Source organism: Choloepus didactylus, chromosome 7 (genome assembly GCF_015220235.1).
Source record: "Choloepus didactylus isolate mChoDid1 chromosome 7, mChoDid1.pri, whole genome shotgun sequence".
Lineage (NCBI taxonomy): Eukaryota > Metazoa > Chordata > Mammalia > Pilosa > Megalonychidae > Choloepus > Choloepus didactylus.
The window spans coordinates 127,315,813-127,335,492 of NC_051313.1; the positions used below are offsets into that span (position 1 = coordinate 127,315,813).

The window sequence follows — 19,680 nt, forward strand, 5'->3', positions numbered from 1 at the left end:
TTTTGCAGAACACCAGAAATGGATTGGCTTTTATAAAGGGGGTTTTTGTTACAAAGTTACAGTCTTAAGGCCATAAAACTGTTCAAGGTAAGGCATCAACAATGACTACCTTCACTGGAGAAAAGCCACTGGCATCCAGAAAACCTCTGTTAGCTGGGAAGGCACATGGCTGGCATCTGCTTGTTCCCAGGTTGCATTTCAAAATGGCTTTCTGTCCTCTCCTAGCCACAGCTGCTCTTCAAAATATCACTCACAGCTACTCTGAGCTCCTTCTGTCTGTGAATTCCTTTATACCACTCCAGTGATCCAATTAATACCCACCCTGAATGGGCGGGGTAACACCTCCATAGAAATTATCCAATCAAAGGTCTTGCCCACAGTTGCTTGAGTCATATCTCAGCGGAAACACTCAAAGGATTCCAATCTAATCAACACTAATACACCTGCCCCCACAAGAACATCAAAGAACATGAGGTTTTGGGGGACATAATACATCCAAACCGGCACAGCATGTTAATATTTTATAGTGGCCTACCTAACCTTTATTAAAAAAATTACAATTTTCAGGAACAGAGTATCTTTGTCATAAGAATGGATTTATAATGTTTGAACCCAGGCAGGTAAACAGGAAGAAGTGGCATTTCTAGACAAGAAGAGAATTCGTATCATGTAGAAATGTCTTCTTTTTTTTTTTTTTAATGCTGTTTACTATAGTCCATACCTTAAAAAAGATTCTTAATCACCAGTTTAGTGCCAGACACTGGTCTAGGCCAGTGGTTCTCGAAGTGAGTTGTAAGCACCCCTCAGGGTATCTGAAATCTTTCCGGGGAGCTTGCAAGGGCCCCTTTCATCATAATAGGAAGACATTAGATGCCTTTTTCAGCTTCCTCTCATGAGCGTACAGTGCAGTTTTCCAGAGCCTTATGTGGCATGTGACATGACAGATTGAATAAAGAAGCAGATTTGCAAATTCAGCTGTCTTTTCATAGGCCAGATTTTTTTTTTTTTTAAATTACAGAAATGGAAAACAAGGCCACTTTAATCACTTTAATGTTTTGGGAAATACATTTGTTTTTATAAAAAACATATTAATATCAAATAAGTTATTTTTATTTTTAATGAATTAATAATGAATGAAAATATTTTCCAAAGAGGTAAATATCAATAGGTATAAGCTACATTTGAAAAGCTTTTTGGGGTCCCAAACAATTTTTAGGAGTGAAAAGGGGTGCTGAAACCTAAAAGTCTGAGAACCACCATTCTAGGTACCCTATGTCTTGTTTTCCCAGCTAGACTTACCAGTCTTAAAGGCAGAGGTTTAGCCAGCACAGCAACATTTTAATTTTCTTATTCTTCTGTCTGCTCACTGGTTTGTGTCTTTCTGGTCAGATTTATCACACTCTATCTTAGTTATGCTGGACTCTGTCTGCCCCCTCATCTGTAAATCCTTGAAAGGAGACACTTTCTTCTTATTTGTTCTTATTTGTTCTTATTACTTTTCCTGTTGTTCTGTTCTTTACAAGTACTCAGTAAATATGTGAAAAGCTAATGTGCAGCACAGCGATGCACTAGGAATAAAAAAGAAATGCAAATATGTTTTAAGAAAGCTATCAAAAGTTGTATGTTGGTATTTGCTCCCAAATAGTCATCCTGGGAGACTATATACTTGTTCTAATTAAGACTGTTGCTAATATATATTTAGATCTTGGGCTTTATAACCGCCTTCCTTAGGGGCATAGATTGGGAAGATGTAAAAATCTATATATTCTCACTATTGATAAATCCTTATCTTTTGAGGGTAGGTTTGATTTTTTGAAACACTGTAACGTCATTTGAAACCAAACTTTGTCAATAAGATGGGTCTTAGTGACCTAATTTCTTGTGTCACTTATTTGGTGCAGATGGCAATTTTAAAATGTTAGATAAATGTTTTTCAATGTATCATTTGCTTTCTAGTACTCTGTGCTAAGAGACTAAACCTTGGTTTTAGTCTTTGAGGGGCTCACAGGTGGGGTTGCAGGGGCAGGAGGGGTGGAGACAACTCAGGTCTAATGACTTAATTGTGGGTCATTTGCTTCCAAAGATTAATAAGACAACAGAAAAGTTGCTCTGGGTTATTTGTGAAAATGTGTTGTGGGGCTGAATGGAGAAAACAGATTAGAGGTCCTACAAGATACTAATCTTCTTTAGGCTGCAAATCTCCTGCAGTCCTTTCCTGCTATTTTCTCAGGCTGTCACCATGGGCTGCTCTACTAACACTTCATATTCTAAGGCAGACACTGCTACAGTGCCTCATTATTAGCCTCATCCCTTGGTAAGCCAGAAAGAGGCAGGTTTTAATCACAGCCAATTGGGGCTTGTAGCAGGGGCTTGTTAACACTAGGTCAGCTACATCCAGAAGCAGACAGAACCCTACTCTGGAATGATAGAAGGAAGTGAAAGAAAAATGAGCTGTCAGCCCCAGTGGGTTACACCCATCCTAGCAACAGCTCTCATTCTCCTTTGTGTGTGTCTTGGTCTTGGAGTCACTCTCCAGGTCCATTATAGCCTTTTGGATTTGACATTCTGTTTTGTATATTTAACTTTGTCTACCAGGGTTTCTGGAGCCTGAAGAGTATGGTGTGAAACAAAATTCACCCATAATGCTCACGATGTGTATAAATACAAGAATACATAATATATTGCATTGCAACACTTTAACGTGTCATAGATTTATTTGTGGCTATCTTAAGATCTTGACTTCTGAGTGGGATGACCACACCCTTAAACTGAACTTTCTCTTGGGGCTAAATTTAATAGGCCTTTTGTTGCTCAAATGCCTGTTCAATCTTATTTCAAAGCCTGAGACTCCATGGCTTCCACCTGGTCTAAGGTCACTTAAATTTGAAGGTCACAAGCTTTTGCACCTTCTGATTTTCAGAATGGCATCTAAAGACTCTGATTCAGAAATGAGCCTGTAGGACAAACTGACTAACCAGGTGTCAAAGTGTGAATTTCAAAAGGTTCAAAACATGATTCTCATATATATAAGGATATAGTGAGTGTGCAAATGATTTAACTAATTAATGAGGGAACAAGCAGGGTAATAAAGATAGGCCAAAGGGAGATGCAGGAGACTGAAATAGGTATCTGATCATTTAAAGAAAGGATGCCAGAAGAAGATTGAATGTTAGATGCAAAATTGGTTAATATTGTACTAGGCAATACAATCATAACCTTTAGGGTTTTCTTTTCTACCGGAAAAAATTCATTTTGCATCTCTCCTGGACAAATATACTTATTAATTTATCAATCTTCTACAAGTGAACCACTTTTTTTACATAATCTGGGCCCAATCAGAAGTAAATGTTAAGTCAAAGTTCCTTTCCCCTAAAGTGATGTGGTTCAATATATAGCCATTAGCTCTACATGGCCACTGAGGACTTGGAATATGGCTAGTCTGAATTGCAGTGTCTAGTAAATGTTAAATGCACCACGGATTTTGAAGCCTAGCATTAAAAATAAGAAGACAGAAGAAGGTAAAATATCTCATTTTTAAAATGTTGATTACATATTGAGATGATAATATCTTGGATATGTTGAGTTAAAGAAAGTTTATTACTAAAGATAATTTCACCTGTTTCCTTTTACTTTTTTCAATATAACTACTAGAAAATCTAAAAGAACATATGACTCACATTCTATTTTATTGTATAGCACTGCCCTAGAGCATCTGCTGATCTGTAAATGGGCTTTTTAGACACTTCTCTAACATGACCCAAAAGGACATGCAGTAATATTTTTGTCTTGTTTTTATGTTTTGGATACCTTTTCTTAATATAAGTTAAAGACAACTAGTTCTCTAATATGATCACTCCAACTGAATCAATCAAATCACATCTCTCTATATGCAAATTTGAAATACAAACATCAATTCATCAGGACAGTCAGCCAACCCAGAATCTTGACCCCCAAACTCCTGGCTGCATGGTGAAGGCCAGAAGGCCTTCAAGTAAACAAGTAAACCTTCTTCAGCATGCAGCCAGGAGTTTGGGGGTCAAGATTCTGGGTTGGCTGACTGTCCTGATGAATTGATGTTTGTATTTCAAATTTGCATATAGAGAGATGTGATTTGATTGATTCAGTTGGAGTGATCATATTAGAGAACTGAATCACAGTAATGAAATTTATGTGCCGCTGATTTATAAATATAGTCAAGGCAGATCCAGTTACTTGGTAATTGGTACTTCACAAGTATTTTGCTGAACTTCAGATGAGAAGGGGGATTACTGACATCGAATCACAGCAAAATGACATTTTTTTAAGCAAAATATATTAGTATACGGGTGCTTCCACTGTTTGCACACTGTCAATAATTTCTTACAATTCCTATACCCAAAGTTAAACTGACGCATGTAAGTATAGACTCCAGTCTAAGTGGTTTTCTATAGCTGCTAATTCATCCGTCACTAATCTTATTAGGCTGTTAATTCCCACAGGGCATGGCCAGTAGTAGCTACTGTTTCCAAATGTTTTCAATGAATGGGGTCATCCTTAGACTAAAAGAAGATGCCCTATTTTTCATTCATCACTGAGTTTAATTTGTAAAAGTCCCTTTTGACTTCACCTGATGCCTTTAATACTGATGTCTTTAATACATATCTTCTTCTATAGACATAAATTTGAACAGGAATTTCTGGTGAGTTATAACACTTCCTTTCTCCCTAAATACAAATGTCTAATTATATTAAATATATAAGCAGAAAGTTTACTCAGACTTTTCTCTCAAGGAAGAAATTGCATTTGCTTGGAACCCAAAGAGGAAATAAAAAGTAGCAATTCTTAAAGTAGCAAAGAAAACTTCAGAATAGAATACAGATGTCCAGCTTTAGAGAATGAGAAGTGATATTAAGTTCATCAACAACCGATGGTATAAGTTTATATCTTCTAGTACTTTTCCTCTATCTCTGTCTAAAATTTTGTTATATTTTTTCCTATTTCAAATCTATGGTTCATCTTATAAATCAAAAATGTGTTTTATTAAAGTCAGCAGTTTTATTTCCATTGCTATCTTTGAGTTCCCAAGTAGACTTTTTCTGTACCATGACATGTTTAAAAAAATTGTTACTGGAAGTAACATAGGATTTTAATGGGGTGAAATTCATCTTTATATTGCGCATACAAAAACAAATACATAAATACTTTTCTTGGAAAACAAATCATCTCAATGTCCCTAGCTGCCAAATCTGTTGGGGGTTCTTTACAGGCTTGGAGGGGATGTGGTGGTGGTGGGGGTATCCTTTCTTCCTTTCTTATTCCTATTCTTGAGGGTCAGACCCCCTGCCTTGCATAGCCCAGAGGGGAACCTGAGAGCTTTTTAAATAACAGCCCAATTTCTCGCCTTTGGAGAAGTGAAAACGCTGCCCCGCCCCCATCTATGAAAAGAAGGATTTGATGAAGAGTTTAAATGAATTCAAGGCAAAGATTTAACTCTCTAACCCCCCACCGCCCATGAACCCTCAGGGCTTATGCACCCCCTTCCATCCTGCCCTAATTACTTTGGACTGGCCCGGGAATCTTTGTCCCAGTCCACAGTTCCTGCGGGTCTGTACGCAGAATTCACAGAGGACCTGTGTTACTTCCCTTGCGAAGAAACAGAATTATTGTGAAAATTTAGGTGGAAACAATTCCGTTTTTGTTCCCAAAAGAAGGGAAGCATGTGCCCAATCACCCCTGGGAAAAAGAACTTCCAGGGGCAAAAGAGCGAACAGGTAATTTAGAAGAAAAACAGAAAGTGGTCTCGGACTGCCCTGGACTTCGCTCAGAGTTGGGGGAGTTGGGGACGCCTGGATGCGCTGTGTTTGGGATTATGGAGAAAATAAATGGAGAATATGAAGCCTGAGGCTCTTCAGATTCTTTCCCGACCAAACCCTATTAATTTGGTGTGGGATACTTTGATATTTTCCCCTTTTTGTAAGGTGTAACAAACACAACTTGGGAGCAGCGCAGCGGCTCAGAGGCTGCCAGCCAGACGGGCCACGGAAGCACCAATCAGCGCGCGCCTGCGCTGTATATATACAGCGGCCCGCCCCACCGCTGCTACATAGGCGTTTTGCCTCTAGTACCCGAGTTCTAGGTCCTCAGCATGTCCGAGACTGCTCCAGCTGCCCCTGCTGCCGCTCCCCCCGCGGAGAAGACCCCGGTCAAGAAAAAGGCTGCTAAAAAGCCTGCGGGGGCTCGCCGCAAGGCTTCTGGGCCCCCGGTGTCCGAGCTCATCACCAAGGCCGTAGCGGCCTCCAAGGAGCGCAGTGGCGTGTCCTTGGCTGCGCTCAAGAAGGCATTGGCGGCCGCCGGCTACGACGTGGAGAAGAACAACAGCCGCATCAAGTTGGGTCTCAAGAGTCTGGTGAGCAAAGGCACCCTGGTGCAAACCAAGGGCACCGGCGCCTCCGGCTCATTCAAGCTCAACAAGAAAGCGGCCTCCGGAGAAAGCAAACCCAAGGCCAAAAAAGTCGGTGCCGCTAAACCCAAGAAGTCCGTCGGGGCCGCCAAGAAACCCAAGAAGGCAACGGGAGCGGCCACTCCGAAGAAAACCGCCAAAAAGACGCCGAAGAAAGCGAAGAAAACGGCGGCAGCCGCTGTGGCGAAGAAAGTGTCCAAAAGTCCAAAGAAAGTGAAGGCTGCCAAGCCCAAGAAGGCAGTCAAGAGCGCAACTAAAGCGGTGAAGCCCAAGGCCGCTAAGCCCAAAGTTGCCAAGCCCAAGAAGGCGGCGCCCAAGAAGAAGTAGGTTGGTAACATCCTTCCTCTAAAACCCAAAAGGCTCTTTTCAGAGCCACCACTGATCTCAAAAAAAGAGCTGAGCATCTTTATGCCTTCCCTGTTCTCTTCTCTGATTCTAGGTAAGCTTTCGTAGGTATCACTTGAGGTTGGTGCGGTCGTTATCATTGCCCCCGGAAGTTAGGCAGAGGTGGCCGCTCTGAAGCGTTTCGGCCTAAGGCGGGCCTTCGCACTGTCGCTCTCCCTTAAACTTCTGCTTAGCTGCTCCAAAGCGTTCTCGATTGCTGATGGACTTGGGGTATCCCTCAGCCCCAACATCTAGCTGGAAAACTCCCCCAATTTAAAGCTGGTTTCTTAGTTTTTATGGAATATCGCGGAAGTCACTCAAAAGTCCCGCCCTGCGCTCGGGTTGGCGCATTCCTTCAGTCCGTGACCTGCATAGTGTGTTTTAATTGGGTGGTGGTCGTCCCCCTGCTTGTACTGTTTTGATGTTTCGTTTCACTTGGGTTGTTTGCCCTTTACAATTGATTTGAAAATGGGCCTGGTATTTCCGACATTTTGTGTTCTTAGAAGAAGCCGATCTTCCAACGATATGCTTTATGTCCAACTCGGAGGACAGTTAGGTGCGGGTGCCTTTGTCCTGCATTCCTCGGCTGCGAATTCTTTACCATAGGAAGAAAGAGCAGCGAGTTGGAGGGGCGAGGGATCTGGGACCTTTCTGTTCCCTCGTATAGTGCAGCTTTCAGCAGAGGTGTAGATTTGAGTGCGTCAAAAACAACTTTTAAGCAGCCGTTTTGTCCTGTCAAGTCACTGATCCACACTTTGAAAGGCTTCAGTATCTAAAATTCGAGTTTGCTTCAAACGCATTTTTTGTGTAGAAGTAAAGCAGAACTAAGTATTAGCCGGCTAACTTGAAAAATGTGCACGTCTCTGATAAAGCATTTAGTTTTCATTAGCAATAGTTTCTGTGGATTCCTTAGTATTCACGACGTTTCTTCTGAATAAAGTTCAGCGTCCTGGTTTTATTATTTTAATTGTGGACACACATTTTTCTTGAGATACAAGTTCCAGGGATAGGGGCTTCTGCAGACCTCTAAGTTCTTCATCATTGCCTCAAGGACAAACTAGTGTGAGTTAATTGCCCCCATTAATGATGGTCTTGACTATTCCTCCCGTCTTTCCATCCCCCTTGCTCCTCTTCCCCACCCCTACTGAAATGAAACATTTTAATCTTTTTTTAAAGCATAACTAGAAAGACCTATTCTTAGACACAACACTAAAAAAAAAAAGTTTCTTAGAGTAATTAATTTTATGTAATTCAGTTATTAATTTTACATTTTACATACGTAATTGAGTCATTAATTTTACATTTAAGTAACTGAGCCCCCTGTATTTTGGTGTAAGTTTTAATATATGGAACCATTTTTTACCCAAGACCATTTATGAACCCCTTTGCCCCCCCCCCCCTCAATTTGAGATGCCACCCTTTTATAAGGTCACATTTTATGGAAAGGTGGACTAATTCTCAACTTTCTATACTCTTACTTTGGTTTTTCTGGCCATTCCTAAGGTGGGAATACATTTAAGTATTTTCACAGCACTTTTCAATGCTAAGAATGCCTGGCAATGGGTAATCAAATAAAAATTGATTAATAAACTGGTTGCTTGGGCTAATCACCTCATTGCCTTTCTTTTTCAGAATTTGGTTATTCTAAATTTTTTTATTTTTCTATAAATATTTTAACTGCCTCCCCCTCCCACCTCCATCACACATTGGAAAAAAAAAAAACAAAAACACCTGCACAAACCCTCAAAACCCTATTAGTAGGTTTATTGGGATTGTTTTAAACTTATAAAATAATTTAGGAGGAACTAATGCATTTCTGATGCTGTTTTCCTATTTAAGAACAATTTGTGTCTTTCCATTTGTTCAAGTGTTTTGTATCTGTTGGAAGAGTTTTAAATTTCTCCAAACAGATCTTTACATTTCTTATTACTTGTATTCCCAGATATATTATCTCCTTTGTCGCAGTTCAAAATGTGGACCTATGAGATTTTAGATGCCAGCATCCCATAAAGTGCATGTCAAAGTTACCTGTTATTGAGATAATTTATATATGAGTGAACTAGCAATCTCTAGAATAATGCTGTCCCTATCCCATAGAGTAAGCACAAACGTGAGGCACAGATGCAATTATAAACCTTCTAGAAGGCACATAATATAAACATGTGAAAATAATTTGAATAATACAATAATTTAACCTGTTTTAACCCAAATATTTTCACTGCCCCAAAAAATCAAGATAAAAATTATTTATGAGATATTTAACTTTTTTTTTCTCATACTAAGTCTTCAGCATCAGTGTATATCTTATAGCACATCTCGATTTGCACTAGCGCATTTCAGGTGCTCAGTTATAATCATGTGTGGCTAGTGGCCATGATATGGTCAGTGCAACTGTAGAATGTCCTCTGATCCCAAATATCTGGTTTACTCTGACCTCATCTTTGTTCAATGCTTGAATGCCCACATTTCCTAATTACATGGTGTCTCTGTGTACGAAAATTTTGGAGAGGAATATCTGACCTTAAACAATGATTGATTTGTCCAGAAGTCATTTGGCCAATTTAGTCCCAATTTTTTGTTGAAAACCTGGAACTGAGTTATAGTAATTCAGATGATCTGATCTCAGTGCTGTAGGCTGCTTTCTTACACACTAAATAGGAGAAACCAAAAGATCTGGTGGACAAAAAAAGTAAATAGAGCAGAAGTGCAGTGAAAAGCAGAGAGGAGAGATGTACAGATCTGGAGTATCTACATTCCTGACATCTGAGTGCTTGGTTGTTGGGGCCATTTGAACTCATGCTCCAATGTTCCTGGGCTACTTCATTTAGTTCAGGTTGCAGCAAGTTGCAGCAACCAGTAGTGTTTAATTAAGACACTCCAAATATGAGCACAATTAGTGTTTGTAGCACTTATTGTAATGACACCATACATTTTTATGTTCCTTTTTACCTTCAAATCCTTTCAAGTTCATCCATTTACTTGATCTTTTACATTAACTCTAAAAGTTAGGCAGGGGAGCAATCAATGTAAACAAAGAGTTGATTCTCTATTTTTACCTCAGAATGCCCTTTGGGGTTTCAATTTATTGGGTTCTATACTTTCGATTGATATTACAGTTGAATGTCTCTTGCAAATATTTTTATATAGATGTACAATGCCCCTTCTTTTCAAATGAAATGTATTCTTCAATATATTTATGTATGCATGTATGTATAGTCACTGTTATCTAGTGGAGGAAGAATTCATTCACAGAAACCTAGAAATTATTATGAAAATCTTTAATTTTATCTAGCCTTTAGATACAATCTTCAACATTATGTCTCTTCAGTTTTTATCACGTTCTTAATATTGTTCCATTCCCTTATAATTATTCACATATTTGACTGACTGACTTTGGTCAAACTAGCCACTAATGTGAACGTAAAAATTGGCCAATCAAAAAAAAAAAAAAAAAAAAAAAATCCTTGCATCAATTTTATTTACTTTATGAAACCTAGACTTTATTTTTAGAGTATTCATATTGATCACTTGCAATTTTTCACTTAGTTATATAAAATAATATTGACAACATCAATAATATACTACAATAATTATGCCCAAACACTGCTGAATAGCCAAAAATGGCAATGGATGCTGCATAAATTAAACTGTTGACTGACAATTTGATCATAAAAATGCTGGAAATTGTCCATGAATGATAGAAGGATGAACTATACACAAATTAAGGGCTATTTGTAACACACTACTACAAAATTTCCTCTTTGTATATACATAGTGCTCTCATGGCTGAAAAATTAAATGTCCTTTTATCTCCCTAGGCAAGGCTCCAGTTCTTTCTGCTATACCCAAAGGAAATGTAGAAGGTGACTTTGTAGTTGAAATCCATGCCAGAGATGAACAGGTTCAGTGCAAGACAGGATTACTTCATTAGAGGAATTTAGAAGGGAACAGGGATTTAGGGCACCATGGCAACAGCAAAGACGACAGCCTTGAGTACCAACCCCTTGAGCACTTGTTTACAAGGATCATAGGCTATTGCTGAGCACTCTACACAATATTTTCACTCATTCTTGTCACAGCACTGAGGCTTGGTGACATGAGGGAAATTGCTCAAGGCCAGAGCTACTATGCTACTGATCTGTCAGTCAACATTATCTTCTATATATTATTACTGCCCCTCAGAAATACAATGCAAACCCCGTATTTAATTTTAAACTTCCTAGAAGTCACAGTAACCAAAAGTAAAAAGAAGTGAAATTTATTTTAACAAGTTTTAACCCAACATAATGTAATTAAACATATAATCAATATAAAAACTTAAATGAGATTTTAAAATTCTTCAGTCTTCAAAATCTGAGATATATTTTAAAATTTAAGGGATGTCTCAGTATGGATTACCTACATTTTAAGTGCTTAATCCCCACATATATCTGATGGCAGCCTGTCTTGGATAGTGCAAGTCTATACTAAACACTGTAGGGAAAACAAGAGAATACTTGTTCTGAAGTAGAATCCAGATGTTTCCAGAGCAACAATTATTGTGACCTGGTCCTGAAGCCCAGAGGGCATCCCTAAGACCTCGTAACTCATCATCAGCTCACTCCACTCACTTCACACCCGGCCTTGACTAGAGGACTCACCCTCTGGACAACAGGACTCACCCCTGCCAGGTTGCCACACCCAGTCCCCATCCACCCCTCAGGTAGCCTGATAGGGTGTAGTCTAATGTCTGAGGCAGTATCCCCTTGAGGTGGGAACTCCATACTTGATAATTCATTTTCCCCATAATCTCAACATCTTTTGATTTGAAGAATATGGGCTTGAGGTGAGAATACTGGCAATATTTGTTCCTTTTCTACCCTCCCAAGTAAACTTTCCCTTCCTGGTTCTCTCTGGTTCCACTATAAGGAGTGTTGAATTTGAGGCCTGGGAGTCATGCAAAACCTGTGATCAACTCGTATGGTGTTTAGAACAGGGTGTTAGGAAGAAAGGGCCCTAAAGGCAGCTCTATGCTGAAGGTACTGAGCGTCAGGTCCCACTTTCATGGCACTTACGAGGCCCTAAAAGCTAAAATTCGCAATGTTACGCTTATTAATCACACCTCGTTTAGTTTCTCTTCACTACAATTAACCTTTTGTGCTCGGGATGCTAGTAAGCATTTTATAACCTGAATTACCTTCCTAAGAGTACAACTGCTTTTAAGTGAAAACTGTAGGTGGCTCTGAAAAGAGCCGTTTTCAGCTCAGAATGGCTTTAGGCCCTCTCCCCGCGGATGCGGCGGGCGAGTTGGATGTCCTTGGGCATGATGGTGACGCGCTTGGCGTGGATGGCGCACAGATTGGTGTCCTCGAAGAGCCCCACCAAATAGGCTTCACACGCCTCCTGCAACGCCATTACCGCCGAACTCTGGAAGCGCAGGTCTGTCTTGAAGTCCTGCGCGATCTCGCGCACCAGCCGCTGGAATGGCAGCTTGCGAATAAGCAGCTCAGTCGACTTCTGGTAACGACGAATCTCCCGCAGAGCCACGGTGCCGGGCCGGTAGCGGTGCGGTTTCTTCACACCGCCCGTCGCGGGTGCGCTCTTGCGAGCCGCCTTCGTAGCCAGCTGTTTGCGCGGCGCCTTGCCGCCGGTAGACTTGCGAGCGGTCTGCTTCGTACGAGCCATCTGCAAAGGACAAATGGACAGTAGAATACAGTGAAGAGGCAGTGATCAAGTTGCGTTTAAATATAGTCAAAACCAATCTGATTGGCTTTGGGAAATTTCAAAAGACCCGCGCGATAAACCCATTGGTGGCTGAGCGACTGGAATGATTGGCTATTTACTAGATAAAGTACTTCCCCGTCTTTTATCCTTTTGTTTACATTCTCAGAGATCTAAGAGAATTAATTTTATAAAGTTCTAGTTCAGCCTGTCTCCAAGTACAATGCACATAAGGAATCATCGAGAGATCTGCTTTAAAATGTTTATTCAGTAAGTCGCAGTGGGACCTAATATTCTGCATTGTTAACACTCTCCGGGTCCTTACTTTCCAGAGTACAGTTTCATTGTCTTGCTTTCTTTTTCCTCAGTCGGTTAGATTTTCTGAAGGAAATCTCAAATTGCCTGAACTGTCACTCTCTCCCCCTTTAGTAATTGCGGTTGCACTTGTCCCCTGGGTGCTTTTTCCTGTGAAATCTTATACCTACATGGAAAAGTCCCGAGTTGGTGACAGGTCAAAGGCCTGGACAGGGGTTTTACACCGGACCGGACTACTGTTCGTGTGCTTCTTACGTTAGACAAAATGGGTTTTACTTTAGCTCGGAAATTGAAAAGCCAGCAGCACTTTACTGTTGGCTAACGGCTGTATTCTTTAGTTTTTCTCGTGTGAGTGACATCACCGAACAAGGAGTATTCTCCTTGACCGGACAAAATGTTATTCTGCGAGTTCAGAAAAAAATTCTCACCGGGGGCGTAATGAACTGAAATGTATACTTATGGGCAGTCTAGGATAGTTTTACAAACGATTTAAGAATTCTAAGAAAGAAACATTGGTAACTAGTTACCAGTCTTTCCTGTGAATATGTGGTTGGCTTTGTAAAGAGCCTTTGGAAAGATAAGATCTTGTGAAAATGAAGTTTCTTCTCAGGCTTTTACTTGCCCTTAGCCTTATGATGGCTCTCGGTCTTCTTAGGCAGCAGCACGGCCTGAATGTTGGGCAGCACGCCGCCCTGTGCAATGGTGACCTTGCCCAGCAGCTTGTTGAGCTCCTCATCGTTGCGGATGGCCAGCTGCTGATGAAGCGGAATGATGCGTGTCTTCTTGTTGTCGCGGGCCGCATTACCTGCCAGCTCCAGTATCTCGGCTGTAAGGTACTCTAGGACCGCCGCCATACACCGGGGCGCCAACCCCTACTCGCTCCGCACAGTTACCTTTACGAAGCAAACGATGTACTCGGCCCACCGGAAACTGAAGACCAGCTCTAGATGAACGAGTCTTAGCCTTAGCTCGCACTTTACCTCCCTGTTTACCACGCCCCGACATTCTGTGCTTACAAAATATAACCAAAAAAAAGCTATGTGCTAAACAATAGTTGAACTTGTTACTGAAAAAAGCTTTTTATATACAATGATGGGCTTGTGATTTTAAGCTATTCTATTGGCCCAAATAGTTTTGTATTATTTGTCCAATAGGAAAAGAAACGGTGAATCCTTCATTTGCATAAATTCTTCTCCTTAGGAAGAAATGCTGCTTTTAATCCAATCAGAAGTAAGAGATCTTGAGGCCTCATTTGAATAAACTCACTATAAATAATTGGCCTCCTGGAGGTTCACTGTTTCTGGTTTTGAAGAATTCAACTTTCTTATCTAGCTTTTGAAAAATAAATATGCCCGAGCCGTCTAAGTCTGCTCCAGCTCCTAAAAAGGGCTCCAAAAAAGCCATAACTAAAGCGCAGAAAAAAGATGGGAAGAAACGTAAACGCAGCCGCAAGGAGAGCTATTCTATCTACGTGTACAAGGTACTGAAGCAGGTCCACCCCGATACTGGTATCTCATCCAAGGCTATGGGCATCATGAATTCTTTCGTCAATGACATCTTCGAGCGCATCGCGGGCGAGGCGTCGCGCCTGGCGCATTACAACAAGCGCTCCACCATCACATCCAGGGAGATTCAGACGGCTGTTCGCCTGCTGCTGCCCGGGGAGCTGGCCAAGCACGCCGTGTCCGAGGGCACCAAGGCCGTCACGAAGTATACCAGCTCCAAGTGAGTGTCTGCATACTCGCTTTCTAACCCAAAGGCTCTTTTCAGAGCCACCTACTTTCTCGGAGAGAGTTGTAACTTAATCTCAGGAGCAATAATTGCGACACTAGCAAGCTTCGGGGTTGCTGTTTCGAGTTTGCCAGGGAAACGAACTCCCGTGATAGTTGAAGCTGGGTGAGGGCTGAGATTTGTAACTGCCCTTTGCTTTTTCACATTGCAATCTTGAAACACCCAACACCTTTGTATTTAACCCACACTCACGTTCCTGTCTAAATCCGGGGTGCTTGGAAGTGCTCTATACTCTGCTCATGCGTGTTCTGGAGGAAATCTGAAGTTTCCTGTTTGAGTAATGGGGCAGTTAGGTATTTTCGGGCGTTAGGACCCTTTGAGAGGGTAGTTAGCCGGCTACTGCTGCCCGAGGGGCTAGGCAGTGCATGTGTAGTAGAGTTTCTGGGCACCGTTGCGGCATACTTCGAGCTGTTTGCGTGCAGATGGGATTACTCTAATCGGTTGTAATTTGTTACCGATGACAACAGCCAATTTAAAATCATTTAGAGTTTTCTGGTATTCCAGAAACGTGGGCCCTCGTTTCCTGGGTCATGTACTATTCTTGTCTTGCCACCGAGATGGGGCGGGGGTAGGGGTGATGGCTTGAGTCACGGGGGCGGGGAGAAGTTTTGAATTTCCCGCGCTTTCCCATCTGGCGCCACCTCTCAGCTGGCCTGGAGGGGAAGAAAAGACATCTGTGAATGCCTATTGAAAAGGAAGAGTGTTTCCTTTATTTTGGTATATCATTACTTCACGTAGGTAACATATAGCAGTGATTTTGGAAGAAGAAATAAATTTTAAAGTAAAATTTGTCCAACAGGACCCTTTTAAGAGGCAAATAAAAATTATCTTCTCTTGGATGCCTGACAAGATGTCAGCAGATCGCAGTATGAGAAGCACTTTCCATCTCAATATATGCAAATGTCCCTGGGAACCTTTGTCTTAATAATAATTTTTGTCTTTTTAGATTATAACAATGTCGCCAGCCCCTCTCCCCTCCTCAATTACAAGCGGACTCAGGCTGAATATAAGAATCACTGTACTTTAGGTTCTTACTCTGAAGAGGCGATACTTGGGTAGTGATATTTAACAACTTCAAAATATCTTGAGGTAGGGATTATGTTCTCCCCATCTTGTCCTTCATAATTTGCCTCCTTCCTCCCTCCCTTCCTTCATCCTTCCTCCCTCCTTTCCTTCATCCTTCCTCCCTCCCTTCCTTCATCCTTCCTTCCTACTTTTCAGTCTTTTTTCTCCAAATAACAGAATATTTGATGTTTCACTTAAAAGTAGTATACCCTTAGTTGACAAGCCCAAGTCAAAACCCAGGTCTCCTAAACTTGAAACAACTTTTCTGCCATCTCTATTCTATTCTATCTGACTGATCTTTACAAGTAAAAGGGGAATTAAAAAAAAAAACAAAAAAAAAAACAGATGCCTGTTCTCTGAGTTCTGTGGTGGGGAGTGGTGAGACGCCAGAAATTTCATGTTTAAAAATCTCACTACTTGATTCTGATATAACTTCCACTTTGGATACAGTGGGGCCTTGACAAGCTCACCAACTAGAACTATATACATCCCCCTCCAAAATAAGTGAACTACCACAATTTCTCCAGAGCTACTGGCTTAAGGCAAAAAAACAAATGATAGAAAAATAACTTGTATTGCACTGTCAATTCTCCTTTTTAGAAATGGAAAGCTTGGCTCTGTTCCCTATCCAGGAAAAAAGACCTGATGACAAGAAGAGCTGACTCCTCAAGGGAGGGAGAAGAGGAGTTGCCCTTGGCTGAGCTGTAAGTGCCTGCAAACTGGTGGAGGGGGTTCGGGAGAAAATTTTTAGTTTGAGGGAGGTTGACTAAGAATTAGAAAAAGAGAAGAAAGGCTTACAAAGAGACAGATGGCAGGAGGTCTAGAGATTGTTAATGATTAGGGAAAAAAGGGGTAAATGTTGGGAGGTGTGCCAGTTTGGATATAGTATGTCCTCCCAAAAGCCATGTTCTTTAATGCAATCTTTTTGAGTAGAGTACTACCTCTTGCCTGAATGTTTCCATGGAGATTTGACCCCACCCATTCAGGGTTGGGCTTGATTAGTTCACTGGAGTATTTAAGAAAACAGAGAGACACAGATGCTTGCTGACACTTTGAGATGTTGGCCCAGAGTTTGTTCCTAAGAAGCTAAGAGAGGATAAAATGCCCCAAGAGCAGCTGAGAGAGACTTTTGGAGAGACACTTGGGAGCTGACATTTGGAGATGCTTGGAGATGTGTGAAAATGCTAGCCCAGGGCTTGCTCCAGAGAAACTAAGAGAGGACCCCCAGATGGTTCGATGTACAGGAGCTGAAGAGGCTAAGAGAGATGAGCCCAGAGACATTTTGGAGAATGCCATTTTGAAATACAACCTGAGATCAAAGGACCAGCAGATGCCAGCGACGTACCTTCCTAGCTGACAGGTGTTCCAGACTCCATCAGCCATTCTTCAGTGAAGGTATCCTCTTGTTGATGCCTTAGTTTGGACACTTTTATGGCCTTAAGACTAAACTTGTAATCAAATAAACCGCTTTATAAAAGCCAATTCATTTCTGCTATTTTGCATAACAGCAGTATTAACAAACAGGAACAGGAGGAGAGGAATGCCCCACCCCGTTTCATGGCAGGTGAGAGGGCATAGAATTTTCTCAATTCTGTTTTCAGCAGAATAGTATCCCAGCAAATATTAGATGTGTTCTTCATAACTTTTCATTTCCATTAAATAATATACATAATAAATGTCTGAGTGAGGTTTTTAGAGACTTCCTGGAAAAATAATACCTGCCCTTTAAAAACACACAGCACAAATAATTGTAAATATATAAAAATCAATAGAAATTCTATCATCCAGGACATTTTGGTGAACAGCCTTCCCAAAATTTATCTCATGCAAGTGTATACACACAGATATATAAATGTTATGTAAGTGTGATTGTAAAGATAAAAGACAAAAAAAAAGAAATATTTCTATATAAACTTTCTTTGGCACAAAAAAGGAAAGAGACTCCCCTATTCCCTTCTGTTAAAGCATTCTTTAGAAAACTCATAATTGTCTGTTCTCTGTCCCTTCAAGGTGGATGTAAATCGTTTATAAGCTAAGTAACCTTTTGCTATCTTTACAAGCAAGGAATATCTTTCTCAAGGTCTGGGGTCCATCTCTGAAATTTAAACATGAAGAAAGATAGCACCCCTATCTTCCATTTGCATGGGAGATTAATTTAGGCATCTGGCTCCAAATTGCAACCATCTAACTGTCATAGATGAGAGATTTTATTATCCCTTTGGATAGATGCAGTTAGTAACACAAATACCACCACAATTAGCAGGTGAATTAGCAGGTGAAAACATGAACTGTGGTGCTGTGAAGTTCTTTTACTTAAGGACTAGTTATCATTAACTTGAGAATTTGTATGTAATGGATTGTATCTGCTTGGCTATATAAAAGACTGAAATGTTTTTCTTTCTTTCCAGTCTCTTTAGCGGATTGTCTGTGATGCATGACATTTTGGTTTAATGCTTTTTCAGTAGTAAAATTGTTTACATTTCTCTTCCACCTTTGTAGAGAGGTTTTGTGGGTTGGGAGAAAATTTTGCTTTTCATTATATTTCCCCAACAAGATCAAACTTTTTTCTTTTCTGTAATCTTTTTAACCAAATCAATAGATGCTATCTTCCATAAGAGTGAGTGTTGTCAGTCTTTTAAATCTTTGCAAAGCTGAGATGTGAATAATTAAATCTCACTGTTGCTTTTATTTACTTTTAAAACTACTATTCATAATGAGGCTGTACATTTTGATGATCACATTGCCTATTCATAATGAGCCTGTACATTTTGATGATCACATTGCTTACAATTTCCCTCACCCCATTTTCTTTTGGGTGTGTTGGTCTATTTACTATCTTCTAAATAGGTGGTTTTTATGTATTAATAGGACATTATGCTTGAGGGCTTATTATATATCCATTACTTTTCTAAGCTCTTTACAAGTATAAATTTATTTAATCTCACAGCACTGGCATTTTATAGTAGCTAGTGTTTCTGTCTTTGGCAGTGTTCACATCACTATTTTGGAGGTTCTTCTCTCTTTCTCATACCTCTTCATTCTAAATATTTCTTTCCTTTCTTTTCTTGGTGCTTGGATGATGCTGCCAAATCTGAGCCTTTCCCTGGTTGGAGTCTGCATCTCCGGTTGAGAGCCAGGAACATCCAGATTGGAGATTGTGCTGTCATGTCAAATTCAGCATATAGCACACCAAACTATCACATTACCCTTCAAAAACATTTCTTCTTCACTTATTCTCATTTCTGTTGAGATTAATATTTTTAAATAGTCTTCAATCTTTATGGCTATCATTGACCAAGTCTTATCCTTTATTCTATGTAGTTTGTCATCAAATCTCGCAGGTTCTTACTTTGAAATATCTCCTTCTTTTTTGCTTTTCTTCGGCTTTCCTTCTTCCTCTTTCTCCATTCCATTGCCATCTTCTTAATTCATGCATTTCCTGCTCCACTGTGAACATCAACTCTTTTTCTGTTCTCTCCTTTCTAATTAAATTTGACTGCTGGATTAGTTTATTTGCCTTATATATCACTTTTTAACTGGTCTGTTTCTGGGAGGAAATATCCTCTTTTTTTGGCTGGATGCTGTTTTGTGTGCTTTGACTCCTGGCACCATGGAAACCATATTTCAGCCACTAGGGGACAAGCCTAAACCCTCACCAAAACGCCAAACCTGGTCTGGGTGAGATTGTTTTAGAGTCAAATCTATTCAGAACCTCCCAGTTTCTGGACTTTGTTTTATGTGAGGAAATACATATCTGTATTGTATTGACCTTTAGTTTGGTGTTTTGTTTTGTTTTTTTATGAAGCATTTGTTTACTCAATAAATATGTATTAAGAGCCTTTGTCTTGAAGGTGCTGGTGCTATAGCAATACATAAAACAAAATTCCCTGTCCCCAAGGAATTCACATTCTACTACTTGGACCCAAGGCTGTTCTGGCTCATGCCTAAGATTCTGTGACATGAATCCTCCCCCAAGACGTGGAAAG

The 19,680-nt window shown here is 40.4% G+C and overlaps 3 protein-coding genes across 5 annotated transcripts in view; 2 read left to right on the forward strand and 1 right to left on the reverse strand.

Annotated features, from left to right (window-relative positions):
- The window catches only part of LOC119539111, an 83,185-nt gene that overhangs the window by 48,653 nt on the left and 14,852 nt on the right, over positions 1 to 19,680 (reverse strand). The window contains exons 2-3 of the mRNA XM_037842260.1: positions 13,496 to 13,530; positions 12,156 to 12,487 (exon numbers count right to left, since the gene is read on the reverse strand). Of these exons, the coding sequence (XP_037698188.1) occupies positions 12,156 to 12,487; positions 13,496 to 13,530 (367 nt within the window). The remainder of the gene's footprint in view (positions 1 to 12,155; positions 12,488 to 13,495; positions 13,531 to 19,680) is intronic.
- On the forward strand, positions 6,091 to 6,817 carry H1-2 (H1.2 linker histone, cluster member). The gene has a single exon (XM_037842229.1). The coding sequence runs from the start codon at positions 6,125 to 6,127 to the stop codon at positions 6,764 to 6,766; it is 642 nt and encodes a 213-aa protein (XP_037698157.1). The 5' UTR covers positions 6,091 to 6,124; the 3' UTR covers positions 6,767 to 6,817.
- LOC119539084 (histone H2B type 1-B) lies at positions 11,513 to 17,014 on the forward strand. 3 transcript variants are annotated; one of them, XR_005217785.1, is made up of 3 exons: positions 11,517 to 14,563; positions 15,576 to 15,718; positions 16,295 to 17,014. XR_005217785.1 is itself a non-coding variant. In XM_037842233.1 (2 exons), the coding sequence occupies exons 1-2, from the start codon at positions 14,187 to 14,189 to the stop codon at positions 16,338 to 16,340; spliced, it is 423 nt and encodes a 140-aa protein (XP_037698161.1). In that variant the 5' UTR covers positions 11,513 to 14,186; the 3' UTR covers positions 16,341 to 17,014. The 3 variants fall into 3 exon arrangements, 2 of the variants coding, with proteins under 2 accessions (XP_037698161.1, XP_037698162.1); XM_037842233.1 differs by lacking the exon at positions 15,576 to 15,718 and having other exon boundaries at positions 11,513 to 14,563; XM_037842234.1 differs by lacking the exon at positions 16,295 to 17,014 and having other exon boundaries at positions 15,576 to 16,069.